Below are 1,549 nucleotides of genomic sequence, written 5' to 3'. Positions count from 1 at the left end.
CAAGATCATGAACAGCAGCATTGGTTTTCTAGTTAGATGGTGGCATCTGTACTTGATTTTTTTTTATTTTATATTTTATTTTTTTAAAGATTTTTTTATTAACAGGCTGCCCAGGGCAGTGGGGGAGTCCCCATCCCTGGAGGGGTTCAAAGACCGTGTGGATGTGGCACTTGGGGACATGGTTTAGCAGGCATGGTATTGATGGGTTGACAGTTGGACTTGATGATCTCAGAGGTCTTTTCCAACCGTCATGATTCTGTGATTCTGTGATTCTATGATTTCAACCAGAACACCAGCATGGCATTTTTTCTAATACTGCATTACTGCATTCTTCCTCTGGCCAAGCAGAAGATCAAGAGATCACCTACGGAGGAAACTTCTCTCCCCTTAAGACGATACCATCAAGATGACTGGGATTCCGTCCTGCAAAGGTTTCCTTCTCCAGACCTCCCCGCACCGGCCGAGGAGCTCGCGGAAGACTTGTGCCCTGGGAGGAAAGAGGAGATGTCGGCATTCCTGCCTGCTCCCAGGTCACGGCAGTGAGAGGTGGAACAGCACCGAGATCTTCACTCCCTTCTCCTCTGCTCTCCCACCGTGACGTCTGATAAGAATTTAACTGATAGGCAAAAGTTAGCAAATAATAATTTAGCTGTTTTTTGTTAAAAAAACCCCATAAAATAAGTGTGCCGCAGGCATTGCCTATAGATTTTTTTGCTTCTGGGGATCATCACCACCGGCACCAAGCTGTTGTGATGCAGATGCTGCACAAGTCCTCAGCCCAGCCCTGACCAGTTTTATACAGCCCCTGGTCACTGGAACACGTATTTGGGATGCTGTCAGGTGTTCAAAACCTAGAAAAAACGAGATTTCACTCTGGGCAGTATCAACAGGTCCTGACGAAGCCCGTCCGCTGACGAAGCAGTCGTTCAGGTCCAAGGCATGAGTGAGCCCTTGACTAATTACACCAGCTTCTGCCGGAGCCAGGAGTTGGAGGAAGGCAGCTCTGGCGGCTGCAGACCCCCGCAGAGGGAGGTTTGCTTTGTCACGGCTTCTGCCTGCACCTCCGGAGAAAAAAGCAGACGGACGGAGAGCAAATGTGGATGCCACAGCAACACCGTGGGAATGAAAAAAAATCCAGGAGGGCCGTTACCGTACTACCGCAATCACGCGCTCGCTACTCCTAGCAGCAGAAAGGAGATCATTTCGTCTCTTGGTGCTTTCCTAATTAAAGAAGGAAAGGGGAAAACGATGAAGCAGATCGAGCAGATCTTTCCCAGTAACTGGTAGGACTCATTGCGCCGCTGTTCCACTTCACGCAGCCTGGGAAAAGAAAGCCAGTCTGCAAGGGGGGGGAGGAGAGGCAGCTGCCAAAGGAATCAGCCGAGAGCTCTCGGCTCTACCATCAAACTTGCTGTGGAGATGAAGAGGAGGCGACCGGACCACCCACAGCAACAGATGGAGTGTTGTGCCTCTGGTATTTGGCATCCTGCCTCCCTGGAAATGCCTGCTTCTGCTGTCGTTTCTGGAACTGTTTAGGGAGATGATGAGC

The 1,549-nt window shown here is 50.0% G+C and overlaps 1 protein-coding gene across 1 annotated transcript in view; it reads right to left on the bottom strand.

Moving 5' to 3' along the window:
* Positions 1-365: 365 nt before the first annotated feature.
* Positions 366-1,549, bottom strand: part of DTNB (dystrobrevin beta) — a 228,928-nt gene continuing 227,744 nt past the window's right edge. The window contains exon 19 of the mRNA XM_075415135.1: positions 366-487. Coding sequence (XP_075271250.1) covers positions 402-487 — 86 coding nt within the window. The 3' untranslated portion in view covers positions 366-401. The remainder of the gene's footprint in view (positions 488-1,549) is intronic.

This window comes from Opisthocomus hoazin, chromosome 2, assembly GCF_030867145.1.
Source record: "Opisthocomus hoazin isolate bOpiHoa1 chromosome 2, bOpiHoa1.hap1, whole genome shotgun sequence".
Lineage (NCBI taxonomy): Eukaryota > Metazoa > Chordata > Aves > Opisthocomiformes > Opisthocomidae > Opisthocomus > Opisthocomus hoazin.
The sequence above is the reverse complement of the archived record's forward strand: the minus strand, read 5'-3'. Positions and strand labels throughout refer to the sequence as shown.